Source organism: Papilio polytes, unplaced genomic scaffold (genome assembly GCF_000836215.1).
Source record: "Papilio polytes unplaced genomic scaffold, Ppol_1.0 DF823731.1, whole genome shotgun sequence".
Classification (NCBI taxonomy): Eukaryota; Metazoa; Arthropoda; class Insecta; order Lepidoptera; family Papilionidae; genus Papilio; species Papilio polytes.
In genome coordinates, this window is record NW_013525473.1 from 1791608 (window position 1) to 1817549 (window position 25942).

Below are 25942 nucleotides of genomic sequence, written 5' to 3' on the forward strand. Positions count from 1 at the left end.
TGAAAGAGGCTGTTTGTAAAGCGAACTAAGGTGTAATAATGTCAGCTTGGTATGTTCGTTCCGTTCTCGTATACGGATTGTGTTGTTTGCAAATTATTCCTAACAGCCAATTAAGGTATGTTGCGATGATATCTCGCCTTGGAATTATACAAAATGCTCTGTGCGAGTTGCAAAATACGAAGTAAAACGTCAACGTCTGTCGCAATTCAAGTTCCGTCGTCGGATATAAATTAAATAACATATTTTAATTTGTAAGCGAGAAAGGAAGGCTTTTTTAATTGAGGCCTAATGTACAGAACAACATAAATAAGACAACTTTATCGATAATTTGACCGTTATGCTGTCAGATTTAGGGTCCTCACCATACTAACTACCGTAACTAATTATGCATTTATATTAAGATTTAAAAAATCATGATACCATCAGGTTCCCTGAAATATTTAGTTACGTTCAAAATTCGGTAGTCACTCGAATAACATTTAGTGGTCCGAGCAGTCAATAAACGTGGTAGATTAATTAAATATTGATTGACCGTCGGTTGCAGTTAAGCCGAGTCAGAGAGAGCACGGCTGACTGGTGGCTTTTGCCGCGCCTCTCACTGAACATACCGCTCATACGACTCACTGAACACTGCCCCCGTCACTGAACATTGCTGAACAGACAACTTGTTCATTGATCATGCACTCCTCATCCCTTTTGTTTAATTGTAATGCACTTAAGAGACCTTAGACTAGGCAAGCGAAATTCCTAATAGGAAAGAAGGATTCAATTCTACATCCCGTTTAAAACAAGCGGCATGTTGTTAAAGCATGTATTTCTAAACCTTTTTTTAGAAACATTTGTAGCTATGGAAGTTACATTTGTATAAGTTTGTACAATATGTACTCGTTTATATTATATGTTGACAATGTAAATGTTTATTGTTCCAGTCCTAGCGGTACAGTGCTGAGTGCCCTCTCTCAACTCCGGGAGTACTTACAAACGGCGGGGACGTGTAAGTGCGGGCTGCCCTGTCCGCTCAGACCTGAGACAGCTTTCAGTTTTGATCCAAAGGTAAGATTTTTTTTAATTAGAAAGTTCGTCGTTGAAAGTACAAAGCAGATACTCAAACAATAAAGATAATCGTTAAAGACAGTGGCTTAGTTGCGTTATCAAAACATCCTTTCCAGTATATTTTTTATCGTTAATGTACGTGATAACGCCGTTTATTCATCAATAATTAACTCGAAACTTTGTATTTCATATTGTTCTGACAATTAAATTTTCTCTCTTGATAGATTAATAATGATCAAGGAAAAAAAGAATCATAAGTCTCGTCCTTGACTACTTTATAGTCGAATGTGTGATCTATACGAAGCAATATATGTCGCTCGATTGAACAATAAAAACAAGTACCATTAAGATAACATCTTGATAAAAATTTATCTCTTACCAACCATTTTCGATAAATATGACCAAGTTAATGCATATTTATGAATCTGTATATTAGGAGATCCTGTTTGACGAGTTTTTAATGTAAAAATATCAGATAAGGCATGTGAAAGAAGAATTAACTGCATTTATATATTTTATCGAAGATCTACATAATTATTTGTAAGAATGTTCGTAATGGTAAATATAACGAAAATAAAGACAGATTTATGATGAGAACTTTTTTTATAGTGAATGATATTATTGATTTAGTTAATTCATGTCTCATGAAGTTTTATCTCCTAGTTATTTGTTAGTTTTTCTATTAAATGTAATAAAAAGCTAGTATACTTCGTAAGATATGTACCTTTTTAATTATTAATACATTATTTTGTAATTAATAAAACTTGAACAAAATCGGTTATTAAATGACGACGACATGTTTAAAAGAATGTTAAATTCGAAAACCAGTTTTTGCGGTTGTTGAAATATTTATTTTTGCGTTGTGATGAAAAGTTTATTTTTACCATTATTATCGTCGGCTAAAGTTTCACATATTCCCGTTTTTATGTTAAATTATTTAAAAAAATACATTAAGATTTACGCCTTCAAAATGTTACTAGACTGTTGTCTTAAGTATTTTTTAATCGTTGATTGATTACTTTTGTCTAAGGGGATCTCTATTTATTGTGTTAATTTGATTTTGGTTCAATGCTTTTAATATGTTATGCAATGAATTTAAATCCTTCATTGTTTTTGTCTTTATAAGGTTTATGATAAGAGTGGTTTGCTAATTCCAGTACTTGTAGCATTCCGACTTGAATAATTTCCTTATAGGGAAAGCTATGAGACTAAAGATGTTGTGCGTGACTCGTTCACAACTTAACATGCTTTTATAAATCACGTGTTTTGAATATTAACTATCTAGACAGTTTATAAATTGTCGTGTTGGATTGATGCAGACTGTTGTAGATATTTACATGCCTTATGATGGTCTATTTGAAATCAATCCAATTGGGATATTTGACGTGAAATTTGAGTTTCGTTTACTAGATGTTACTAAGTTTCGGTAAATATTATTAGTGGAAAGCCATTGGTTGACAGAGACCATAATTAATTACAACGTTTTATTTTATTTTTAAATTAAATGTTATGTAGTTCTTTCAAATTAACTTTAATTGTGTTGAATTTCATGTTGTTCCGTTCGCGAAAGTTTTCGGTTCATGTATTATTATAATGATGCTGACTCTACCGTAGTGTAAACAGGAGTGAACGACACGAGTTTTTTAATGTATTCCCCTTATCTACAAGTTAGCTGTACCTAGTACCTAGGGGCCCACGTGTTGTTGATAACAGCAGGAGCATTGTACGGACGCTGCGAACTTCTGCTCCTATGGGCTTTGCTTTATGGTGTCCATGTTAAATAAGCTTTATGGAAAGTCTTAATGAGATGTGTATATCGTGTAATTCAGATATTTGAATATGCATCATGACGTTACAATACCATTATACCCTGCAATAAGATAATATTTTAATTTAATATCAAAACTTTAATAAGATCAGTAGAAGATGAAACTAACAGTTCAGATTATTACTTAGGCTATGAGGTGTTAAAGTTGGTTTATAAAGATTTCTTGTTAACGAATTTCGATTTGTTAGTAGGACTTTACTAAAGTTTTGATGGTATCTTTTATTATAATATAAACTCAATGAGACTTGGAACTGTTTTGTCCCATAATTTTGTGTATTCGCGGGGTGTTTGTAGCGTTACATGGTTATTCAGTACACACGAGCGTTGCCTAACAAGTGAATCGTTATAGTGTGCCCCACTTTACTCTAGCCCGTGTTTACAATGATCTCACTGTGCAAGCGGACGGTTGGCGCGCTTTATTTACCCGCCTAAGCTACACTAATCGTGCATCAATATGTTTACAATTTAAACGTGTTGTTTTTATTGCGTTCTCCTTAGCTGTTGCTAGGTGATTGTTTTAGATATGATACAGTTTCTTGAGCTGAAGCTAATAACTTGAGCTTTACTTTGATTAAGTTTCTGAATTTATTTTCATTTAAAAAAATTTTAGTCGTACGATATAAATCTGTGACAATTCTATGCATTACCAAGAAATATTTAGTTATGATTGTTTATGCATATGTAATATAAATAGTAATAATGTATCGTAGATTCTTTATCGTTGTAACATTCGCAATGTTAAGTCCGTTTATATTTGGAGCGAAGCCAACTAACTACACCTGCTTGATGCCTTTTGTTTGTCTGATTTGTTTTGCCTTTTTTAAAGCTATAAAAGGGCAGTCGAGTATTTTTTATTTCCCTCTTGTCAATCAATCTTGTCTGTAGACTGTTTTGTATGTTATTTGTTGAGGATAAAGTCTTAACAAGTGAGTATTTCTTTTTTATACACGTATAATTGTATAATTTAAACTAAAGTTACTGTATGTACATCTTGACATATTTATAGTTGTACCATTTCGAACAATTTTTATACCCGTATTTGATGATGATTTTACTGGTAACTTGCGTAAATTGCTTTAGGAAGCAACTTCATTTTTCACATAAAGCAAGTAATGATCATTACAGGTTAGTCTCATACATACAATTACACAAAAGCGTGCACGAGGGCCGCAGCTACAGAATTGCAACCACAAAGCGTTGAAATATGCCTTTAAATGCGGGCCCTATCCGTCTGTGTAATTCAATAAAGGTGAGACTCGTCGGGTAACAGTTGTGCGACGGACAAGTTAATTCTGTCAAAGCTCACAGCGACCTCGCTTGCCTTTGTGCGCACTTGAAATGTACAAATTGCATCGCGGCCCGCCGGGGGAGGTCGCTGCACTCGTCCTCCCCGTCTCCCGCGCCCCGCCCCCGCTCCCCGCTGGGCCCTCGCATCGATTCCTCCTCGCGGCGGGCATTCGTCTTGAGATGCACTCGGCGCCTGCGAGATCTCGATTTCACATTCAGCGTAAGCGGCGCATCGATCCACTCGTATCTGCGCCGTCGTCGGCGATGGATGAGATTCCATGGACGTAACTAGTTCTCGAGCGTCGCCATCGCCGTGATACGTCGTGGGACGGGACTAGAATAAGAAATAATGTTATTCGCCGGCGACGCCGTTTCATTATGATGTATTTATAAAGTCTATTGTTGGGGAACGTACGAAATGCGAGCGCACATTCCTGCCACCTCAATATTTTTTCGCTGTAGCATTTATAGCTTACATTCATTGATGTTATAATCTTTAAATCTATAGTACTATATATCTTATCCTTTAAAAAGATCTGATTTATATCAGCTTATTAAGTACATTTTAGATAATTTTTTTTCTATCACTGAATCCTCTTTGTTAATTTTCTCAAATATACCATGGTATTATCGTCATTGTTCTCTCTGCGAAGCAGGAAAGTTGTCGAAAATACATGTTACAAAAGGAACAAGTCCCATTTGCTGAACTACGAAACGCTGACTTATATTAATGACCCTTTAAATCATCGCGCTGTCATAACGAGCTCTCAGTCAGAATTCGAAAAAAACTTGCTGTATATCTGTAAGATAACTAGGAATGTAAATTTCTCCACGAATTATCGGAAATTTGGCAGTTGCTAAAATATACAAAAATACTAAACATAATATGAGAGAAGTAAAGAAGATATCAGATAAAAATCTAAAATGAGCTGCCTCTAATCTGTATCAAACATTTTAAGAATTCACGACAACTTGTTATTTAAAATTAAATATCAATAACTATTATTACAAAGAAGCTCACCACATACCACGCCCCGTAACCACGTCATCAATGCAATGCGGTCGGGAGATTATTGCTTGTTGTGAGGGAATTACTACGTCAGAGGAATTCAACCTCGCAACGACGATATTTACGAATGTCGCTTTTGTATCGGAAAATGTTTTATAATGACACGAAAAACAATCAATGCAATAAAATTTGAACCTTCATTCTCATGTCTTGAAAATTAATGTAAATAATTTAGCTGCTGCACTTTAGAAGCTGGTTATAGTAGAATCTTTCAATTTTTAAAACAAATGAACTTCTAAGTTCATTTCATTAGATTCAAACCAATCTTTGTCTGATGTTACTTATATACGTGCTATTTAATTCTGTTGCCTTATAACTTTAACAGCATTTATGTTCATCATTAAATGGTTGGATAAAGTAAATTAATCATATTTATAAGTTAAAACTCGTTTCACGCTCATCAAGGTTAGCAGAATAGACAGGCGGGGGGGCTGTGAGCGCTGCGCTAGTTTTTGCCCGCGGATCCGACGTCGCGGAATGGAATTACTGTCAGATGCTTCGTGCAACTGTAACGCTATTTGTTGTTTTATTTTTATTTATGTGCTATAATAAATTATTATTCTGTACGCATTCTGAGTATCGATCTCTTTTGATGTACTCTTTGTAACAAGTTTACTCGTTTTGAAATGTAAACTATTTGATTGCTTTTTGCATTACTTAAGTTCAATTATGTCGAGCTGAAGTTGTTGCTAAGAATGCCACGAGCTTAAACAAAATGAACTTGCTTTCCTTCAAACATAATTTCAGCTATAAAGGCCTGACCTCACGGATTTTTTATATTTTTCCAATTTGGATACCGAATTTCAAATAGGTAAATTATGAGTGCCAACAATAAACTTGTGGTTGAACTCTAACATTAATTCGAACACAAAAATATTATTTAGTGCTTATGGTTTTGATATTAAAATGTAAATCAACGCTCGGTATGTTCAATGTAGATAAAAAAAGGAAACATGATATTTAAATGATTTATTGTACACGCGATATCTCGCTACGAAAGCCGGTACATGACTCGCGCTACAAATTATCAATTCCAACATCTAAATTAACTGTTTTATTATTAATTGCTCGCTGCTGTTAGACCACTAACTACCAACATACAGACTTGAATATTCAATTGCCCATTTACAAGAGAGAATAAGTTAAATAATTGTAATTTGTTGAAATAAATTATTACAGATTTACACGGTGATGTATAAATTAGCATAATAAGTACCCAAATAAGTTGCGATTATGATATAGAATTTGTTGCTTGATGTATAAGATGAAACACACACGAGCTCAAAGTACACTTGTACTTCGCGGATTGTGTGTTTTTTTTTAAAATCTAAAACAGAATATTTATAAGATAAGATAGCACTACAGAGGTACTGAAAATACCAATTAAAATAATTGTCATAAGTCAGTTTCTTAATGTTGATAAGCAAAAATCTTTTTTAGACATACACGGGCTTACTCAGTATCTCGTATATTAATAAAACAATCCGTTAATGTTGATTTTACTTACAAAATCTACACTAAGGAAGTACGGCGAATATTAAAACAAGAATCAGTCTCAACCATATTCATGGGTCGTCGGAACAATTATGTAAGATTTGAAATATTTGGCACGTAGAGTTTTTCGCAACGTGGTGCAAGTAATTGGCTTGCGGTTTTCAAAAAGAAAACGAAACATGAACAAAAGAGAAAAGGGTTGTATAATTGCGGTCGGTGGAATCGTATTCACGTAACAAAAGGATTTACAGCCGCAATAGGCCTGTGTTGAATGAATGTTCCTACACTGTTATTACTTGAGTAAACAATAATTATTATAATTTATTTGTATTCAATTATGTAACGTAATCGTGAAATTTATGGATTTATTTTCATTAAAACAGACATTGCTTCGACATAGTCTCGTAATCCGTCATAAGATCAGTCATTCATGAAACGTGACCTTAATGCCAAATGACCCGTCTTTTCTCATCACTTCTGTATACCATTTACATACAACTAGTTTATTGTACCTAACTCATAATATCATTGCAAATACATATTCATAAGAAATACTTTGACAGTGGAAATCTTTAAAGAAGTAGATAGGCTTATTTAAAATCAGATAGAAAATATAGAATTAATGAACAGATGCGTTTATGTCTTTCTTTGGTCGCTGACTACCCTTTTTTGATAAAAAGCCCCCAAATTTAATTAAACTAAAAATCATATAGATATGCGACCGAATAAGGTAATTATTTTGATATCTATGTTCAAGTATCAAGATATTTATGTAGGAAACTTGTGGCTACGTAACAGCGAGGACGCCGGCCAGGCGGAACTAACGATCTAAACTATAAATAATAAATAATAGCTGTCTACGTTGCATTGCGGTGCGGTCGCTTCCTACTGCCGCGGATTATGTAGCTGTTTAACACCCAGCTAATTGAGTCTGTGAGTCTAAAATGATAGCTTTGAATAAGACTTATGTAGATGTAATAGTTTCATCACTTTGCACTTTTGCGTGATTGGTTTATAGTCGAAATTACTATGCAATTACGAGATCTGATTTCTTTTTTAACGTAATGATGAAGGGAAATTAATTAATTGTAATATTTCCTGCTTTAGACGTGTAATCTCGATTGCTGAAATCGTTTTTGCGAATACGTAGGTTTGTTTTATTTACTTAATTTCGATATTGGTCGTGACGGCTAGAGGCGTCGTCTCGTCGTCGTGAGCTAGTCGTATCGTAGCCCCCCTAGCTCAAATCGCGATATAATCGCAACCACACTTTCAGCCGCCTACTGGACGTTTATAGACCATTACAATACTATTTACGACTTTGACGGATCTGCATCGTTTGGTTCACGATCTTAGACCCCTTTAGGTCCTTTGTTATTTTAAGTAAGTTTATGTCAATCGCACAATCGTCGCTAATATAACGACTGTATGAGGAAGCAGTAATTGACAATAATAAATTTTAGTTAGCAGCTTGCTTCTTAGGTTTAACCGCCCACTGTGTATAAAATGAATTACTGTGTATTATGATGTTATGTCAAATAATTGTAAGTTTCGTTTCTAAAAAAGAAAAGTAATAAGTGTAAATAAATTAATGTAAAAACACAGAATATTACAATTTGATAAAGATAAGATAAATCTTAACTCGTTTTGTCTATAATGTAATAAGAGAAAGTTTGCTGCCTTATTGAAAACAAACGGATTGAATTTCCCCCTCCGATAAAGACGCGGAATGACTCACAAAGAAAGTTCTGACAGCAACACGAGGCATTTAAGTCAGAAGTATTAACCGATTCTTTACTACGTTTGTTAGTCTTATATTTTCATAAAACGATTTTATTTTACTTGTCCCTGTTTATTGACTCGTAATAGATTCATCATTGGACTACAGAGTTGTAAAAATTCACCGCTTATAATCCGTTGTTAGTCCGCGTTGCAATTAGTTTAAATAAAGGTAGAATTCAATTGTGTCGTGTCTTACTTGTCACGCATCAGTTAAGGTGAAGTTAATTGTTTTTTTTTTAATGTAAATTAAAATATGGCGCAACAGTTGGTGTGAACATTAAGTCCCTATATCCTTATAAATTAGATTCTACGTTACAAATAATTCCAATAGTCTGTAAAATAGAAGTACATTTCAACTGTTTCTGTTAAAGCTTAACTTGTTCTTGTAGTAATCTAGATTTTTTTAATTAATCGTCCCCAATGTAGCACTAATACTAGGTCATAACTTATTACAACTTGTATAATTCTCACATGTTTTTTTTTCTTATCATAACTTGACCATTAAGATGGTGAAGGTCTCATAAATTGCCAAGTCTATAAATAACTTTTGATGAATGTATTTAATATTAATTTATGTTATCTGTGTATCAGATAGACTTCTTAATCGTCATGTGGTCGGGACAACTTTTGACATTTTGGAAACTTAACTTTTTTTTTAAATAAATGCAATATTGCTTTGTGCATTTATTTTTCACCAGTAATGATAATCTCATTCTTTAGAATTTAAAGCACATGGGCAAAATAATGTGTAAAAACATGCACTAGAACTTGAGTTTTTTCGAAAAACGAAATGACAATTATTTTCGTGTTTAACTAAGACGTATAAATTATTGCGATTTAATATGTACAAGTTGTTATTCAGTACGGAGATTTTATTTTGCGTAGCAAATCAATGCGAAAGGATCTGGCATTGTTGTCATGGGAGCTCATTGTGTCGACTTTTGCAGAACAAAGGTGCGGCGTTTCCGCGTCGCAACCAGCAACTGGCAACTGGCAACCCTCTTCTGTGACTGACATTTAAACGTACCAAGGTCTCGTAGTTTCAATTATCTGTGTTCGCATCCACTAAGTTTGTTTCACCACGTCCGAGGCCGAATGAAAGGAATATTGTAGCAGTTTTCCTTTTAGACGCTATCACTTGATTGAAGTTTTTTCTTAGAAGGTTAATATCCATTTCAGTATGTTCCATTATTAAAACAAACTAAAAACTTATTTAGTTTGTTTAAGCTTTACTTTTTCATATTTTTCATTTAACTTCAAAACCTCAGTTCTAAGATGTAGGTTAAATGTTTGTTTATAAAAATATAAAGATATTTATATAGTTTGAACATTAAAACAATCTAACATAATCGATATTACTATTTAAGTTAGAGTGCAACAACCAGTCGGTCATCGACGAAATGTGTTGTGAAACGACGAACGTTGAGGTGGTTTCTAAGCGCTGGCAACTTTCTCAGTGCGAGGTGAAAGTGGCGACCGCCCGGAGCCCGAGGCTGTAACATTCCGTCCTGATAGCGGGCCCGTTTAGAATATTATGTACGAGATTATTGTGCGCCTCGCGATAAATCACGGCCCTTTTACATTCCATTCCCGGAATACGTAGCGGCCCATCGCTTTGGCAACGTCTGTGTAGCTCGCCGCGATACCATCTCGAATTACAGGGCCGCCCGCTCTATTGTTTATTAATTCATAATGTACCGCTCCGAAAAACAAGATGCGTATTAATTCACCCAAGATTATTTGTGGCATTAAAATACAGCTAATTATGTCTATTCCAGATGTTTCACAAAGCTACGTCATCAATACCGAAGAAAGGGTCTTATTATGTTACTGAAATAGATCGAAAAAATATATTTTCTATCACAGTAAATACAATATCTTTTCAGTGTAGGCGTTTATATAATTCCGCTCTCATTCTTAATGTCGCCCTCATTTATTCTTCTTTGCTATTTTAGGAACGTATTCTTTTCCGTTTTGCTACATTTATATTTAGATTGATAGAGTTTTATTTTTATACGCCTTCGCTTGAGTTACAATGTTTGACAAATAAACGAATAGGATTATGGACGAGGTTAAATTATAACTTTTTCTCTTGGCTGATGGGTATTGGTCAGAATTTATTGATGCTAACCAAGCTATTTCAAGCAAGAAATTGTAAGTAACACTAATTTAACTGGTTTTTAATGATAATAATCTATATGTTATTTAAAAGATAGTCGTGTTAGTTACACTATTTATAACTCTAGGACGGCTTTACCTCTTCACCAATTTTTACGAAAATATAGGGTACCATTTATTCCGTTCGACTCTATTTAGTTTTTTTAGTCCCTCGTGGACGGAGTCGCGGGCGAAAGCTCGTGTAGTATAGTTCTATAAATAATAGTAAATATTTTTCACTATTAATAGTATACAACACATGTTGATTCGAAGCATTTAAACTATTCGCACTCGCTGTTTAATGAACAGTAGTGTACTTGATAAAAACGGAACTGTAAGATTTATAACTTTGTTAATGTGTTTTGACGTAGTAAATATTGTAATGGGTTTTTAATACACTCGTAATATGGTATGTGTATTTATAGAGATTGTTTTGTTTTTAAAGGCTTACTGCTGAAGTCAGCATTTATCCTAGTTAATTCTTCAGTAAGGAAGTTTACTATACTTGTGTAGGGCTTTTGGTTCGAAAAATTCTTCAATTACATGTATTCGGTCGAAAGCATACGGAGGATTACGTGTTTATGTAATGGTTGTAAATGTACCTATACATATTTATGTATCTGACTTTACTTTTTTTTAACGGGAACAGAGTATTGCGACTTGTTACCCTTATTGATCTAAATGTTACGACACTTTCGTTATGATTGTGACATAGTACGAGGCTTATTATCATACATCTTGTAAACTTTGTTTATTGACTATTGTGCGCACGATATTGATGCGATGTAAATTGACGTGGCACACAATGAAGCGGACACTCAGACGAGGATGACGAATTATGTATATTCTGTTTGCTAGTTTCACACGAGGGCAAAGTACAAAAACTGTGCAGTACTGCTATTGGTCGAACGCACACTATCAAAATTGTACAGTCAACTTTCCTTTCTAACTATTCAGACTTCGTGTGAAATCCTCTATTGTGTTATATTTGGCTGTTTTGTGCTATTGAGTCATATAGCACATGCCAACACGTTTTGTAAAGCGGTAATGGTTAGTTTATTGTTTCAATGACTTACTTATTTAGCATATTTAAAAATGGTAATTCAAGTCCAAAGTTAGCTTTTTTTTAGTATCATAATGGCAATGTCTTAATAACAAGATGTTTTAACGAAGGCGGTAAAATAGAAAAAAGTAACTTTTTTGCCGTAGGTATTGATTGCTAGCTGCAGCTACAGTTCTATGTATCTATAAAGCACTGGTTTTGATTGACAGCAGAATGAAACTGACGTTCGTTAATAAGTTAAGTGAATTTAAAAATACTTGCAACAGACCAATTACAAGCAGACAAACGCTTCGTCATATATACACAACTTATTTTCTTAATAATTTCATTCTTACCCTTAGTTAAATCCTTCAAATACTTTCTAAACAATGAATACTTCACATAAAATGCTTTTAATGATTTAAAACTAATTACATAACAGTTTTAAGTGAAATAATTACGCAAGTTAAGTGGATAATTTAATGATTACGTTTGAAGCGGACGCTATTGGTAACTTGGAATGCATTGCATATCACGCCGCGGTCACTTAAGGGGAGAGAGGTGGGGATTGGGGGAGGGCAGGTGGGCTACAGGTTCGGGAGCCGATGTCCACGTATTATAGTGGCGGGAAAACGAGTAGCGACACTCCGGCGACAAATTGCACTACATCCAGCAACGTGAGAATAAAACGAATTGGTCTCGTCTTTGCATGCTGATACATGCATGCAAGCAATTAACATTCATACTCTTTTGATTGTTCCTAATATTATTACTTTTTAACTGTTAATAATTTTTACTATATAATAAATATTTTTTACCGAAGATTAAAAATAAGATTTATGTCGAGTTTTCAATGTCCAAAAAGCGGCCTGTCGCATGTAGAGTTTTGCTTAGATGAGAAATTAATCCTAAGTGACTCCGAAGATGAATTGTCGAGTCTTAGTACGGCAGATAAGACGATTTAAAATCGTCCATACACATAGAATTGTCTATTGTTTGTGTTGTAAGGCAAATAGTTGGTTTTAATTAACGGAAAGTCATTAGTTAGTCCGGCGCGTTCGATACAATGGAGGCGCGGGCGTGTCCGCCAAGGGCCGCATCTACTTGATTGCTTTATGCTATACTAGGTCATCATTTATTCCGAATGGTACTCTAATACGCTAATGTTTCATACTTAAAACCTTTCACTGAAACAGTTTGATGTAGAGATTGAGAAGCATGACTATGTTCTTATACAGCTGTTTTGGCAATGGAAACGCACGATGATTATGCCTAAATAGATATTTATGAATATCTATTTAGGCATAATCATCGTGCATTGTGTTTTGTTCAGGTCACTAGTGTCTGCTAGGTTTTTATTAAATTATTTAAATTGTACGTTAAATTTAAATATGTAATTAAAAGTACAGTATTATTACGTTAAACAGACAGCTGTGGCGAAAGTTATCGTAGTGATTAGCATACACGCAGCCGGTCGGAACAATGCGATGTGCGCGTCATGAAACAGTCGCGCAATTGAACGACGAGCAATTTACAAGAGTGATTGTTTGTCGTGCGCGGAATTAGGTCACTAGGAATGTCAACAAGAGTCCTTCAAATTAATTAAGCCAGTTTGTAAACTGGGAACTTGAGATACAGTATTTCAAGTGAAAATCAATTTGTATAAAGAAAACGCTAAATAATGTCATATAAATTACCATTAAAGAACGAAACTAAAATAATAGAAGGTGCCAAGTCTTTTTACTTTTCAATCAAGAAAGACGAAAGATTTTTCATTGTTCTTTTTAATCTTAAAGCTTTTGTATATACTAGACTAGGTTAGCTCTCGACCTTCTTTCAAACATGACGAAGTATTACCCCTTGGTATTGTTCGCTTGGCTAAAGGCGGCAGAAAACGCGAGCCGCGTGCCAACTAAACCTTCCAACTTATTAAAAATATAACAACCGAGGCATTACTTTTTTGTCATTTTAGAGTCACAGTCATCATATTTTTGTAGGTTCACCCCTCACAACATATACCGCTTTATTTGAAAACACTTTCTGATATTCTTTCTTTCTTCTAACTTAGACAATGTAAACATTATACAAGTCTTATACTAAGTAAGAATTGTATAATCTTTACATTTTTCTTCATATTTAGATGCCATTTCTATAATTATTGCAATCATCATCACCTCTTCTACTCTATCCTACTGGCTCGGGTCGGCACACCGGGTTTACGTCCAAATAACTCTATCATCCGTCATCTCAGTCATCTTTTCCTTCTTGATTACGTCACCTTTCACGCAAGTCATCCATCTCTTTCTAGGCATATTCCTACCGGTATATCCCTCTTTGTAAAACAATCCTTTCTTATTATTTCTTTTACCTCTTTTTAGTTTTTTAGAGTACTGGGTGTTGCAATGCTTGTCATAATTTGACGTTTGAGTGCTAATGTGATTGCACGCCGAGTGGCACAAGGCCAGTGGTTTGCGTGTCGCGTGGCCATGTATCACTTTAAAAAAATAAATACACAGTACAAAGGGTTTGATTAGCTATATGTTTCATGGCGCATAGAAAATAATATGGTATAGGAATAGCGTAAGGGGGAGATTGTTGATTGTACGTTAATAAAATATGTTTTTAAAAACTAATCCACAATTTGGTAGGTATTATTGTGTTAATTAAATTTAATATTTAAAGCATAAGTAAGTTTTTAATGTGGTCAATATTAAGTCTTTGTCAAGTGTAAGAAAGAACCCTATTTTCGACCGACTTCCCGAAAGAAGGAGATATTTAATTCGTCTGTGGTTTTTACTTTTTCTAAAAAAAAGATCCAATTCAAATGGTTTTTATGTTTAACAAACTTGTAACAGATCATGTTTTTGAACAGTCAAATTAGCAAACACGTATTGACAGCGATATATTTTAAAAAGGGGAAGGTTCGCTTATTGACATGTGATAATATACTCTCCGGCTGTAAATTGAGCGTCTATTACCAGGGGCGCGTTAACGCACCAGTTACTTAGTGCACGCCGAACGGCTGTTTCCACGATTTGTCCAAACACGATGTCTTAGTGTTGTGTACTTACGAAAACTGTTGACGATTTTTATTTTATCGATCTTTTATTTCTTGAAAAGTTTTCAAGTATCATACTTTGTAATCAGTACTTACCATAGAACAAATTCGTGACTAAAGTCACTGTAAATTATCTAAAAAGATATGTATTAAAAGACATAATTAAGAACCTTGTTTCTTTCCCAAGTCAATAAAAAATAAACCATTTAGATACAATTAATCATCCAACAACAGAGTTTAAACTCCGTACATCTGTCCCGTACATTTCGATTCCCTATGCTCGTTTAATATCGATGTCTATGTTTACTGACACAGTACAACACTATTCCTGTCTGGCTCACATTAATTTAGCCTGTCCGCTCGTCGTGTGGATAACATGTCACTTATCAATCATGCGTACATGACACCCAACTAATGTATGGGGATTGTATGTATTGCATGATTCTAATAAATTACCCTTGTACTAATGCCAATTTAGTTTTGTAAATTTGCATAATTACGATTGTATTTAGAACTGAATAATGATGTATATTGTTAACGTGTTATCATTTTGGATGTTTAGTAGTCTAATATTCATTTGTTTAACATGATTACAGAATATTTTGCATATATACGAGTATGTTTTATTGTTCCAAATAAGGTTTTCGTCTATTATTTTTATAACTAGAGCCAGTGACTCTAATCGCAGTTTCCACTACAATTTATATGAAAGCGTATTGACATCCCTGTCATATCTTTTGAAAAAACTGAGATAACAGCATGTTTCGTACGAGCGTTTTGTCAGTAAAACCAAGGGTAACAATAAATGCACGCACGAAATAGAACAACGTAAAACGGATAGAGAAAGTAAAACCTCGCTACTTTCTAGACTTTCTACTTTACTAAATAGGCCATAGATAATTTCAGATTATTACTAACATATTAAATTATTAGAAAAGTAATTGTAGTCTGTTTGGAAAATAGGCACTTACAGTAATAAGTTGTTAAGTTTCAGTATATTAAATTATGTTATATTTTAAGCATCAAATACGTTCAATATAAAAATAGAACAAAATCATAACTTTGACGAAATTTTTCTCGAGGAAAATGTTTTCAGTTCGTGTTTTTTTTTTTAAATTTGTGTAGTTGGCCAACATTTCCATGTACATATCATTGAATTTCGCAATGCAGTGTTATGTAATCGTCATTACATAACACTGCATTGTTAAGTTAAGTTAAGAATCGCTAAACTACGTCTAGTTTAGCGATTCTTAACTCGGTTACGGTATTCACGTTTTATTACATTTTACTTGAGTTGAATATGTAGCGATTAACTTACTTTATATTAAGTTAAAAACTTGATTCTTAAACGGTTGATTCTTAAAGAAAACCTTTTTACGTATGTATGTCTCTGCTTAGCTACCGTAAAAAGTGATTTTTCACAATTTATTTCTCAATCTAGCTATCTTTATTGTCATTTGTAGTGTTTAGTATTTATTTATTGTATATACAAACGTGTATTATAAATTGTGAACAAAGAAAAAAAACTCTCTTGTTGATAACTTCTATTGGTGTCAGGTATGTATAGTTTGTTTTTAAACTGTACACCTGCTTCAAGACAAAGGCGATATTTCACTTGTTAATTTGTTTAATTATTTAAGGAGAACTTGTGGTTAATTAAAGGTGTTTACATTATTTCATGTTTAAATAACTGCCTACAAGGCTGAGAAACACGTAAAACCGTTTTTTATGTTTGTTTTGTAAATGGACCTTTTATAATTCTTAATAACTCTGTAATGGAGTTAAAATGAAACAATTTCTTATTGGGTATTGCGTTTGTACACTTACATTGTACTGCTTACTTAAGATTTCACAACGAGTTTAAAAGCAGCGATTACGTTTTGTAAATTCTATAAAAGTATGAATTACTCGGTACTAATTAAAACACCTTTTTTATGCGACTTAAGTTTTTGTTTACTTTGGGCTTGGAAAATGGAGTTAATAATCACACAATATGTTTTGTTAAAATTTTTAATCACCAGCTTTTGATTATTGATTGTTAATCGACAATGTTATTGTTCAGGTGGTGAGCAAGCAGTACCAGCCGGCATCGGGGGCGGAGTTGACGAAGTTGTGCAACCACAAGCGGAAACTGCTGGCGACGCTGCAGGCGCGCGCGCACTCGCCCGCCACTCCGCCCCCGCTCCAGCCGACGCACCAGCCCTCGCACACTCCGCACCAACCCCACCATAACATGGAACAAAAGAAAGGTAAGCAGTTAGCCATTGGACCCAATTATATTATACAAATCCAGCATTGGATTAGAATACTGGACTGGATTAATGAAATCTATTGCGTTGAATTTACTTACTTTCATTGCTGTATGCAGAGTGGTTTAATGATTATTTAAGCAGTTATTTAGAGTAGAACTTGCATAGTAAATCTAAACTAAGAAAGACCAAGGTAAATCTACTTTATTTTAACTCCGTTTTGTTTGCAATATTTCATTACTTACGTCATTAAGGCAAGAAAGCGTGACAATACCTACATTTGTTCGCTTTTGTGATGTTAGATTACTCTAGAAATTTCAGATTAACGTCATTCTAATTGGATTTTCATTGTTAGGCATGACATTACGTAGCAGGATTTTAACTTTTCTTCAAACTTTCTATTGCTTGCACACTATAAGATACTGCAAACAATTTACATTTTATAACTATCTGATAAACAAATTTGTTCTCAGTTTTGAGTTCGTTTATTTATCTATTAAAACATGAAGAAGTTCAATTTATCCAGCACGGGCATAATTTTGTCTTATTTGGAGTACTACTCCATGAACCTATTGTTGTTTTAAAGCGTACTGAAAATTTGTTAGCTGGTTTGGTTAATTTTTCAAAAATTACACATACGCGCTTACTTATACTCATCAATGTTACACTGTAGTCTTCGTCAATAAATTACCGAAGGAAACTCAATCTTCAATTTGCAACGTAAACAAGGCGAAATGAGATAACAATAAACAAATTATTATTCATGTAATGAGTAAGGAAGGGAGGAATGAGAGCAAAATTGTAGGCGACGTAACGAGGGGCTGAGTAAATTGCGTTTAGTGGTCTCACAAATAGCGTCCCGAAGGCTTTTGTACGTCACGGGACGGATTCTTAACCTTATTTCCTTTCAGCTAACGTCAACCTCTCGGATGTAGCATTGTAATTCGAGATGGTGCCGCTTACGTTTTGTTTTATATGTATTTATTTCGCTTCGGATGTTATTTGATGTAAGCGTATTTATCTCACACAATTTTATTAATGCTATTTAGATGGAAATTTCAATGTACCAATAGTGGCTTGAAATATTTACAAAGCGTTTTTAATCTGTATTCTATTTGCCATCCAAATTTCATATCGCAAGACTTTTGCTCTTGAAACTGGTAGTTGTAGTGCTTTAACATGATTCTTATTTTGATTTAAAAATCTACAAACTTTTTATATACCTTTAACGTTTTATTTCATTGTGAAGTCTTTCTTTATTCTATGTTTCTCGTTATTCTTCAAGATGTTTATTTTAAATTGGAAAGACGTTGTAGAAATGTAAGTGATTTCTTCGCGCGACTGCTCTCGACGCCCCGTAGCGCGAAGATATTATATATTCAGACAAGAGTACTAAAGCGTACTTTAACACCCTGCAATACTGCATACTAGAAACTTGGTGTACTTTTATATCGCTTTATTTCGAATACATGAATCTTTGAACGATGTTTTCATCTTATGTAAATTGGTGTTGAATATTTTGTTGTGTAGACTTATTTGGGATTGAGATAAGAAAAGTTTTACTTTTAGTAATACCAAGTCCATCAACTAACAATGTCTATTATATGCAGAGTAAAATAAACCTAATGAAATAGTTTATTAGGTTTATTTGACCATTTTCTTACTTTTTATTATTTTAGTAATACGTAGCATAGAGTTTGGTCAAGTGTCGATGTGATTTCAAGTCTATGAAGGTTTTAGCCTAAAACAACTTGAAGTAAGGCGCCATCAAAACAATTGGTGCATTCCGGCGACCGTTGTGTAATGTTGAAGTTTAATAAAGTCGGTGTCCGCAGTCCGCCGCGCCCGCTGCCAGAGGGAGTATTATTATCCGATTAGCGGGCGGGTGTTCCGGGCGCAATCTCCGCGCTCCGGCCCTCGCCTTCATCCAATTACCCGAGTGTGAACCCGATGCTATTAGCCGGCGAGCGCCGGGAAGCGTCGGCAAGCGCCGGGAAATGCCCCGGACCGATCCCGACGACGTACCGATGCGATCCGGGGTTTTCCACGCCGCCCCTAATATGCTTTAGATTGAATGAACTTTGACACCGTTTCTTTGTACAACATGCTATTAACTTTATTAGCATATAAAGATCACATTTTCATTGTTTGAAGATATAGTTTGCAGAGAGAGACAAGTATTAAATGATTTTGCATCAATTGAGATTGTAATCGTATTTAACTTCAAACCACATATACATGTTTATATGAACATCTAAGTGTGCTTCATTGGAAGCAGGTAATTAAACTGAAGTTTGTACTGGTAAGTACTAAAGCAATTTTACTACCATTTTATAGTTTTGAATAACGATTTTATCTTAACATCTTTTTCATTCTTTTAACGCAACCATTGTTCAACCATTAAATAAAAAAAAAAAACAAATATGTACTCTGGCGATAATAATGGCGTATGATAAACTAACAAAGGAAATAACTTAATAGGGAGAGCTCTGCAAGTTAAATTGTTGCTATCTATTTCTAAGGAGCACTGAAAAGTGGTCGCTTGGAAGAGCGAGTTGTTTCTTATAACAAAGAGGGGTAGAGTCGGCCTCTTTGTTGTTAAGTGGCAGCGGGGAGGGTGCGCGGGGGCGGAGGTGCATTTAGTGCGGCATGAATAGCTTGCAACTGCACTTCGTCAGTGCGGGAGTAACAACCTGGCCATCCCCGCCCGCCCCCGCGACCTCCTCGCAATCCGGCTCGCCACCCCCGCTAGCAATAACAGTTTTTAATATGCAAATCGGTTCACGTTTCGCGTGCTTTACCTTGCATTACCCCTTGTAACATAACGCAAACACGGCCCACTTGAACTGTGACACGACTTCACGTGCACGGCCCGCTCTCTCCCTACCTCGCCTCGCCCCAAAACACCTTTTTTGAGTTTCGGTGATGTAATTTGGAACTTGAATATCTTATAGTTACCGTAAATATTTTTTAGAAGTAAAACATAATGTGTGCTCCTACTATAATCGTAGACCTATCTACATAGGAGGTACCTTCATTTTTTACTAAATTTTAAACACTTTTTTGATAGCTCATTTTAACAAAGGACAGATAAACGTTTTGAGACAATAAAACTCGTTTAAAACAGATTGCCATTAGTGCATCTCTATGACTACCATACTTGTAATAACCCCAGGTACTTATTGCAGTGTAAGTACTATTTGTATGCAGCGTTGCTTGTAATGGCTGGCATCGTGTCGGCCGATTGCGATCGCGCCACTTTGTTCAATTAGCTGGCTAATAAACCTAGGCCACTCACTGATTGCTCCACGCCGATTTGCTCATTACTCAGACAAATAGAAAATGGGCCATCAGATACAATTCACGCACATTGCATATAAACATAAGTTTTGTGGACTTAACGATGACAGTTATATCTTATTGAAATGAAGATACTATTTAGTCCCTATCAATTACTATGATTGTAAATTTGTAATTTACACCTCAACTAAAACTATAACTATTTTGTAAAACTTGATTTAATTAATCATTCAATGACATTTAAGATTTTTAAGGTCAGTTCAACGTTACATCGTTTAACCTTCCGATAACTTTCACTTCTAAGTTTTGATAATTTGGATTATTACAGTACACGTGTTGTAGATTTACTTATCTCATTATACTTAGGTCTTTATTTTAAAAGACTGTACTTTATGAAAGCATTCCCAGTTTAACCTAGTACACCCCTTGTTGTTGTTTTCCTTCAATTTCTGGCTCTAACGCCCCGCTTACTTAAAACTTTCTCGTTAAATTGATAAGAACGGCGCTCACTCCATTCAGCTATCAGATTGGACTCGGATTTAAATTTTAGTCTTAAATTGGGGAAATGAAAATCTTTCATAAAGAGGGCCATATTGTTTAAAAATAATAATTGAAAGAGATGGATGGATTGCGTGAAAGCTGACATGATCAAGAAGGGAGTGATGACTGATATGACGGATGATAGAGAGTTTTGGAGGACGAAAACCCGGTGCGCCGACCCTACGGGAGTAGGATAAGGCAGGGGAGATGATGATGATGATGATTGTTTAAAAATAATCAAAACCAATAATATAACGAACAGTTTTAAGTAACTATCCCACTATTCGTAATTTTAGTTAGACACAAACCCATTATTACGCCTCATCGTGTTGACATTCTTAATTCTATACGTTGAACAAAAGTCATAACAACTCTAAGTATCTAAGAGCAGCGTTCTCAATAAGAAGATAATACCCGCAAAGAAGATTAAGCTGGTGAGACTGGACGCAACGGCTGGTCGGGGAGCTCCAGTGGCCGCAGTATTGCGTAATTACCGTAAAGGAAGTCGAACGTTTAAAGCAAACAAAACGCTGGCGACTCGATCAGCGGCGGGAACAAAGGGCGGGCGTAATTTGAAACAATCGGCGGCGCGGAGCGGGCTCGGGCGCGCACCCCGACGACTATTGATCTGACGAGTCGCGGCCGTGCACCCCCGGCGCTCCTCCCTCCCCGCCCGCTGACACCCCCTGCACCCCCGGCGCCTCGGAGACCACCCCCGGCTCGCACAACCAGTATTTTAATTGCAAATCTGCCAGATAATGTGCAAATAGATAACGGCATTATACTCGGCTCGCTAACTAATTATGGAGCGCTATGAAATTAAGGCCGGCATGCTTTCGAGCCTTACAACCTTCTTTACGCACCCAACTGTTCAAACGAGAACCGTTGGTAAACGATACTGTTATGAGGAAGCAATGGAGTCGTTTGTGTATTATGAAGTAACATTTGCTGGCTATTGTACAAGGGTGCTTGGTGTTGATTTGATAGTGATTATTGATTTGATATCTATATTCAATACATTATTTACTTTACTCGTTTAAACAACAATAACACAATGATTTTTTAAATAAAGAAATAGTTATTTTATGTATAATCTAATCTTAAATTGTTTGGTTTGCAAACTTATAAATGTGTAATAAAATAAGCAATATAATTTAATTTGTTCCTTGCTCTCGTTTCGGGCCTTTGTTCGACATGACCTATTTACAGGGAATTCCGTCGTTCGCCTCTATAAAGCGGGGGTATAACAATATTATCCGCAATTAATATTGATGTTGATACGCCGCGGTCAATTTCAGTTAATAGCTTTTCAACCTATTTTAGGCTATTGTGTATTTTTATTCTTAAGGTTTATACGATAATCATTTAATCCGAAGACACTTAATACAATGAACAGATGAGGATATAAGGTATATGTTTTTGTTTATCATTGCTTTTTTTGTGTTAGTTACGTTTTGTTTTTTAAAAATAATTTAAAAATTGTACTAAATATTATTTTTCTCTTTTGAATTTTTCTATGTACGTTCAGTTCATTTAAGCGATAAGAATGTCAGAGGAATTGCTTTTTTTTACTGATCTTTCAGTAGATACGATTTATCGTTTTGTTTTATTGCAATAGAAAATCGACATTCTCGATTAAAGTAATATTTTTATGTAGATTAGATCAAAAGTTCTATTCGATCCAATATTTTATGGATATTTGCAATTCAATTACATTTAAATATAAAAGTTGAGCAATATCAAAGCAGTTTAGTCTGAACGCTGAATTGATGACATCGGACTAAGCTCTTTTCAGACTCCAATGAAAAATATCTCCGAGCGCTTCGGTAATAAGGACGTCTGGAGAGCGAGGCAAAGTCACGGAGACCGACCCTTAACCTTTTGTTTTATTAATCGTATACTTTATTAGCCAACTCTTTCTCAAATTTTTACTTTGTTCGTTGAAATCCGAAACCACTCAAAGTAAACGATTGTTTTCAATTTTACTTTTAGAATTTGTTTGAGAAAAGTTTCGCGTTAATCCGAACAAGATTAATAAACTTTTTTTATGTATCCTTTATACCTTTTAATAAAGTTAAAATGTACTTAGTTGTTTGCTTTCTTTTTAGAGTTCAATTTATCTAATTTCGTATGGTTGGGCGAAGATGTTTTGAATTTGTATAAAACTACTTTTGTTTTATTTTTTCTTTCTTTACTGTTATTAGTGGTTTTACATGTATATAGCGAATATTTCCGTCGTTCAAAGATTAACCGCAACCATATTTAATACGTATAGTCATTTAACGCGGCCCCTTTTCATACAAATTGCTTGTTAAGTAACCACATTAACATTTCTGTAGCAAGAAAAACAAGGTCTTTTGTGTAGATTATATTTATAGGTTTTTAAAAATAACGTCATTATTATTCGATTAATTGGATTATTTAAATTGTTTAATCTCGTCAACAGTAATTTACACTAAGGAACTCCCTTAGTGACCACATTCGCTTTGTAAGGCAGAAAGCTAGCTTTACGTTACACAAATTTGACATAAACGATCTTTCAATGGGGTTATTATTGATATTAAGTTCAAATAAACTCTCTCCATAAACTTCATTAAGGTAATACTGTCTAGAAACTCTATTAACTGCGTAATCTCGCAGCCCTATAGCACAGCATCCATTTAAATAACGTGTGTGAATTGAAGCGGATTTAATGTCAGTCCGCTGTTCTGTTTGAACGAACTAATTGTGTTTTGTTTTAATTAATCCTCGATAGATTGCGCGCTTTATTTTATGGAAATTGTAGAGTTGTTTTTAACAAGGGCTTTTTACCTATAGTACGGTTAATGGTGTAGGTTTTAATTTATTACATTAAGACAGACTCTGAAAAACGAGGGCTTATGCTACTGTTGCGATAAACGTTTGTAACAAAGGAATAGAAGATCGTAAGGTACAATTGGACCTATTTTAATTAGGAAAATACATTTTTTATCTATGCGAGACAAAGTCCATTAGGATAAAGTAGGATTCCATATTTTGAAAAAATTTGCGATGCAATTAATTAAAAGTTACAAGTTTATTGAGATGTGTTATTATTCTAAAGTATGTTTATTACTTTTTCTAGAAGTTATTATAAAATACACTTACATTAAGCAAAGATTTTAATGTTTACTAATACCAATTTTAGGTGCAGAATTAGGTGGTAAGAAAAAGACGAAGAAGAGAGCCGGTTACATATCTAACATAAATATATCCCCGCTGCTGGCGCAAAAGGATAAAGCCCCCGGCGACTTTAAGGTACGTTACGCCTCAACATTACGTATTCATAGCTCTGATAAGGGTTGACTCGTTGCCAACACCGTTAACTGCAAACAGATTTTTTATTTATAGATTGTCATTGTGCATTTCAAACATAGATACAACTTCATGTATTTAAATCCATTAAATGGTTTAAGAATTATGATGTGTAAATCCAAAACCAATTTAAATATATGCATTTTTGTGATAACATTTTTCCCTTTCTGTGTTTGCTCAAATAATATAATGGTGTTACAGAATCAAGAGATGGAGCAAAAGCGCACCGTGTCCCCGGGCACAATGGTACAGCGCGGCGGTGCTGGCGGTGTGCAGACTTGCCCGCCCGGCTACATGCAGCAGAACATGCTTAATGTAGTCGGACCAGATGGAGACTACAAACAGGAAACACTCATACAGAGGAGCTTGCACTATCTCACTGTCAACAATGGCTGGATCACGCAACAGTCGGACAACGGCGAACCTCATAAACACAACCAACATTCTATCAATAACTCTGTAAATGTTGGTCTGCCAGTATTAGGCACTAACGGACAAATAATAGGAGTAAATACAGGATTCAATAAACAAACTACTAATCCGAAGAATATTATAAGTATCCCTTCGCAGAATATGATAGAACAAGATCACAAAGATGATAAAAAGGAGATGTACTCGCAAATGCATCAAATCAGGCAACATACAAAGGATGACGATTCGCAAGTTTTTTGCGGCTTAAATCAAGCTTTGACGCCAGAAGTGATGCAGAAGATAAACGAGCAACAGCAGATATTCATACAACAGAACCAGAAGCAAATAGAGATGGCCATGAAAGGCTTTAAACCACAACTAGCCGATAATGGCACCAATAAGCAGCAAGGGCAGTACGTTCCTCAAAGTCAACTGGTTATACAGAACGGGGCGGTAGTAAAAACTAATTCAGCCAAGACACCGCCCTGGCAAGTGAAGAGAAACGATGCTAATGCATCCATGACGAGTCCTAGCCCTAAGCCCCAAAAGATGGACAGTTTAGAATTTGACGAGCAGGGCGCAAGTGCTGTCGATGAATCGTCAAAAACCTTCAATTCATTCTCGGGTCAAGATAATATGTCCCAGGCAATGTGCCCACGCGTGCCGCCGCTACCTCAGCACTACAACATGATGAGTCAGCAGTGGCCGGCACTCGAACATACCAAGAAAAAGACGAAAGGCAACAATAAGGCGCCTAAAAAGAAATTTACCGCAAATGAGACCAAAACCATGTACGGTAACAACGGTGTGAGATATGTTCAAGATTCAAAAGGTAAAACATGTGAAGATGTTGTAATGAATAATGTTCCTTCTTTCATGGACGATCCCAACGGATATTTGGCACAACAAACCGTTTTACTAAACAATACCATTTCAAAACAAGTCGGCATCAGCTCCTCTTATGACAGTTCCCAATTTGACACTTCTACCAATTCGTACAGTTCTCATAGTCAAAACGATAAGCATTGCAAGCCAGTCAATAAATCAAGTGAAATGATTAATATATTCAAAAGTAATATGGTGCCAAATTCTTCATCTTCGCCAAATAACACACCGGACAGTAGCTTAATACCCGAAAAAGGTGCAGAGAACTCATTGTCACAGTGTTGTAAAGGATGTAATAATCCCTATAAGGGTAATTGCACGGACTATCACGAAAATCATATGCGGGCGAAATATTTGAAGCATAATATGTCCTCAATGGAGTTAGATCCGAGGACTTCTAGCCCTAAACATGGATTCGATGACAATCCAGTGACGTCGTCCACTTTTATTGAGC

The 25942-nt window shown here is 35.1% G+C and overlaps 1 protein-coding gene across 1 annotated transcript in view; it reads left to right on the plus strand.

The window, feature by feature from the left end:
• Nucleotides 1–25942, plus strand: part of LOC106103463 — a 55993-nt gene that overhangs the window by 21589 nt on the left and 8462 nt on the right. The window contains exons 3-6 of the mRNA XM_013283243.1: nucleotides 930–1053; nucleotides 16833–17019; nucleotides 24026–24135; nucleotides 24394–25940. Coding sequence (XP_013138697.1) covers nucleotides 930–1053; nucleotides 16833–17019; nucleotides 24026–24135; nucleotides 24394–25940 — 1968 coding nt within the window. The remainder of the gene's footprint in view (nucleotides 1–929; nucleotides 1054–16832; nucleotides 17020–24025; nucleotides 24136–24393; nucleotides 25941–25942) is intronic.